The 4,708-nt window shown below is 47.3% G+C and overlaps 1 protein-coding gene across 1 annotated transcript; it reads left to right on the plus strand.

The window, feature by feature from the left end:
• Window positions 1-321: 321 nt before the first annotated feature.
• On the plus strand, window positions 322-3,409 carry LOC102970746 (zinc finger X-linked protein ZXDB). Its single transcript, XM_007091607.2, has one exon. The coding sequence runs from the start codon at window positions 378-380 to the stop codon at window positions 2,799-2,801; it is 2,424 nt and encodes an 807-aa protein (XP_007091669.2). The 5' UTR covers window positions 322-377; the 3' UTR covers window positions 2,802-3,409.
• The last annotated feature ends 1,299 nt before the right edge of the window (window positions 3,410-4,708 follow it).

The raw sequence follows: 4,708 nt of genomic DNA on the forward strand, positions 1-4,708 counted from the left end.
TATTTTGGTATATACAGTGATGTACGAATTTAAGTTGCATTTAGTAGATAGATTCCTAGGTATTCCAGCACCATTTACCGAATGAACTGTCATTTCCTCATTATCTGGCAAGACCCTGATTTCCTACAAATATTGAATGTAGAACTTATTTTTGTACACCAGGCTCTGCCTCTGGACTTTCTGTTCTGTTCCAGAGACCCAGTACCAGAATATTTAAATCACTGTGTCGTTAAACACGTTTTAATATCTGATAGGGCCAGTTTCTGCGCACTGCACATTTTTTTTTTCCTTTCAGGAACATGTTCAGGCCCGCGGTAGGGGGCGGGGTCACGCCTCCTCCTCTGCTCTGGTTCCCGCGGAGCCAAAGGAACACGGAGATGGAAAACCCAAGGCTGCTCCCGGCTACCGGGGCGCGACAGAGCGGCGGTGCTGGCATCCCTGCGGGCGGCAGCCGGGTCCACGGAGGCCCTGACCCGCGGGCTGGCCAGGTCCCCGCGCGCCGACTCGTGCTGCTCCGGGGCCTCCAAGATGGCGGGCCCGGGAGGCGGCGCGAGGAGGCCCGCGCGGCCTCACGGGGCCCAGGCCCCAGCCCGTTGGCGACCAGGCCTGATTACGCTGGCGGCGGTGGCGACAGCGGCGACGGCGGTGGCAGCGACTTTTTCCTGGTGCTGCTGGACCCAGTGGGTGGTGATGTGGAGACCTCGGAAGCCCGCCAGGCCTCAGGGCCTGTAAGAAGGGAGGAGGCCCAGTCTGGCCCACAGCTCCAGAAGGGTGAGAGTGGCGCGAATCCCGCGGGCCTCATGGCGCTGGGTCCCTGTTGTCTGTCCGCGGTTCCAACACCAGTCTCGGCCCCTGCCCCAGGCCCGGGACCCGCCGCCACCTTCGCGGGCACCGTCACCATCCACAACCAAAACCTGCTTTTGCGCTTTGAGAATGGTGTCCTCACCCTTGCCACGCCCCCGCCGCCAGCCTGGGAGCCTGGGGTCGCACCTGCCCCTCAGCCTGGGGGTCTGATGGCTCACCAAACTGGGATCCCACACGCAGCGCAGCCCAGCGACTGCCCCGAGCTGCCGCCCGACCTCCTGCTGGCCGAACCGGCTGAACCGGTGTCTGCCCCGGCGCCTGAGGAGGAGGCAGAGAGCCAGCTCGCAGCCCAGAGCCCCCGCAGGCCGCTGGGCCCGGGCCCGGGGGTGGTGCTGTACCTGTGTCCCGAGGCCCAGTGCGGACAAACCTTTGCCAAGAAGCACCAGCTGAAGGTGCACCTGCTGACTCACAGCAGCAGCCAGGGCCAGCGGCCCTTCAAGTGCCCCCTGGGCGGCTGCGGCTGGACTTTCACCACCTCCTACAAGCTCAAGAGGCACCTGCAGTCTCACGACAAACTTCGGCCCTTTGGCTGCCCTGCGGAGGGCTGTGGCAAGAGCTTCACCACGGTGTATAACCTTAAGGCACACATGAAGGGCCATGAGCAGGAGAACTCATTCAAGTGCGAGGTGTGCGAGGAGAGCTTCCCTACACAGGCCAAACTCAGCGCCCACCAGCGCAGCCATTTCGAGCCCGAGAGGCCCTATCAGTGCGCGTTTTCCGGCTGCAAGAAGACGTTTATCACAGTGAGTGCCCTGTTTTCCCATAACCGTGCCCACTTCAGGGAACAGGAACTCTTCTCCTGCTCTTTTCCTGGATGCAGCAAACAGTACGACAAGGCTTGTCGCCTGAAAATTCACCTGCGGAGCCACACAGGTGAGAGACCTTTCCTTTGTGACTTTGACGGCTGTGGCTGGAACTTCACCAGCATGTCCAAACTCTTAAGGCACAAAAGGAAGCACGATGATGACCGGAGGTTCATGTGTCCTGTGGAAGGCTGTGGGAAATCTTTCACGAGGGCCGAGCACCTGAAAGGCCACAGCATAACCCACCTGGGCACAAAGCCTTTTGTGTGCCCTGTGGAAGGCTGCTGTGCCAGGTTCTCTGCTCGCAGTAGTCTCTACATTCACTCCAAGAAACACTTGCAGGATGTGGACACTTGGAAAAGCCGTTGCCCAGTCTCTACTTGTAATAAACTTTTCACATCCAAGCACAGCATGAAGACCCACATGGCCAAAAGGCACAACCTCAGCCAGGATCTCTTAGCTCAGCTGGAAGCTGCAAATTCTCTTACACCCAGCAGTGAACTTACCAGCCAGGGACAGAGTGATCTCAATGATGCAGAGCTAGTGTCTCTCTTCTCTGATGTGCCTGGCAGTAGTTCTGCTGCAGTGTTGGACACAGCACTGGTGAACTCTGGAATCTTGACTATTGATGTGGCTTCTGTGAGTTCAACTCTGGCGGGGAACCTCCCTGCTAATAATAATAATTCCTTAGGGCAGGCTGTGGACCCTCGGACCTTGATGGCCACCAGTGACCTTCCCCAAAGTCTGGATACCTCTCTCTTTTTTGGAACAACAGCCTCTGGTTTTCAGCAGAGTCCCTTAGATATGGATGATGCCTCAAGTCTAAGTGTGGGGCCATTGGCATCTCTGGGCCCTTTGGCTATGAAAAACTCGAGTCAAGAACCCCAAGCTTTGACGCCCAGCAGCAAGCTAACAGTGGACACAGATGCTCTGACTCCTTCTAGCACCCTTTGTGAAAACAGTGTCTCAGAACTACTGACGCCAACCAAAGCAGAATGGAATGTACATCCTGACTCTGACTTCTTTGGACAGGAGGAAGAAACCCAGTTTGGATTTTCCAATCCAGCAGGAAACCATGGTTCTCAGAAAGAAACAGATCTTATTACAGTGACTGGCAGCTCATTTTTGGTATGAACTATTAACTCCTTGCCACATGGCTTACTTTTGTTAATTACACTCAATTTTAAGGATATTCTGGACTAAATGTTTAAATGCAGTCATTTCCTATAGGTTTGAAAAAAAACAAAGTCCTGGGCTACGAGTCTGAGGATTTAAATTATGATCTTGACTCATGTCAAGTTGTGTGACCCTGAGCAAGTCACTTAACCTATCTGAGCCTTAATTTGCTTATTTACAAAATGAGGTGGTTTAAATAGATTGTTTCTAAGGTATTTTTAACTCTGTGATTACTTGATAATAAGCTATTTCCTTGGAAAAAAAAATAGGACATTTTTTAGTGATGGTGTTGCATGTGCTTTTTTTTTCCAAATGTACATAATGGTACACGAAGCAGCCATATGTTTTGCACCCAAATCAACTATTATTTATTCACAGTTTTGTTTATCTAATTTTCACTCTAACCCTTTTCAAGAAATATTTTGTAATAAATACCAGATATTACATCATTTCAATCATAATTATTCTATATATAGTTCTATAAAGGATGGGCTCTTTTGGAAAAAATTACAATTCCATTATCATACTTAAAGTTAACAATAACTCCTTAATAAGTATCTAGTCAGATTCCAATTTGCAGTTGTCCCATAAATATTTATTTTAATATTTTTAATACAGGATTCCAGTAAATCTCTTAAGTGTCTTTTTAATTTGTGTTTCCCCTTTGTCTCTTAACTTGCATAGATTGTTTTGCATGTAGCATTTGCCACAATCTTAAATTTTTGTGATTACATCCTTCTGGTGTTAAGTTCCTCTACCCTCTGTTTCCTGAATTTGGTCGTTGGATCTAGAGACTTGATCAGATTGGAAATGTGATTTTCGGGGCGGGAATATTTCCTAGGTTATGTTGTGTTCTTTTTTCAGGTAGTACATAATGTCTGGTTCTCTCTTTGTGATATGTGCAGTTGCTGCTGATGAATGAATTTATTCATGATTACCTGTGTTTCTGATATCATGGATTGTTTTTTGTAGAATTACTAGTAGTGGAGGAGGAAATGCTGTTTAAGGCATTTATAAAAGTTTAATAAAAATATTTAATTCCAGAATATTTTCTTAAACAGTGATATAATTAACAAGAAAAAGGATAATAAAAAAATGTTGGCTGTTCTCCCCATTTATATAACTTCCTGACCTTTTTAAATGAGGGCAGGATTTGTTTTTGTTGAAATTGCCAGCCTGAATTTTGACATGAAACAAACCCAGGGTCAAATTTGTGTGGGATAAGTGGCCTTGATAACTAAGCCTCAGTTTCATAGCCATCAAATGATCATAGTAATGCATACACATAACTAACATACTTTAGAATATTCTTCTTTTTAAGTTTTTAATATGTAAGGAAAAGTATTATGTGCTTTGGCATATTTTGAGGAATTTATATAATTTTTTTACCCTGTCAGGCCTCCCTACTCTAAGGGAGAAATTGAGATAATTTAATCCTATTCATGTTAGGCAATAAATTTTCTGAGGTTTAGCGTGAGGCAGGATAGGGAATGTCTTTATTTTCTCCCCTGAATAATTACCCCCTACTTCCAGGAATTTCTGTGGGGAAATTACAGGAGAGGAGACATTGCTTACAGGTATATCTGCATCCCTTTCCATTAGGCGAGTTTGTCACCATCTTTGTGCTGCTTCCAAAGTCAGACTTCACTGTGATTATGGAGCCTGCTATTGTATGAAGCTCTGATAATGGAACAGAGAAGGTTTTTTACCCTCTGTGGTCTGGAGAGCTCATTGTTTGCATTTTCTCAGATTTGGAAAGATAGAATGAATCTGAATGTTGTGTAAACTGTCTTATATGAGTGCAGCTTTTGAATTTTGTGGAACAAAATTCAGAACAACCCTGTAGTTTTGGCAAAGTCTGTGCT

The sequence above is a fragment of the Panthera tigris genome, chromosome X (genome assembly GCF_018350195.1).
Source record: "Panthera tigris isolate Pti1 chromosome X, P.tigris_Pti1_mat1.1, whole genome shotgun sequence".
NCBI classification, from domain to species: Eukaryota; Metazoa; Chordata; class Mammalia; order Carnivora; family Felidae; genus Panthera; species Panthera tigris.

What these genes read in the sequence shown, in the direction of transcription:
- LOC102970746 (XM_007091607.2), top strand. Translation starts at nt 378, where the DNA reads ATGGAAAACCCAAGGCTGCTCCCGGCTACCGGGGCGCGACAGAGCGGC.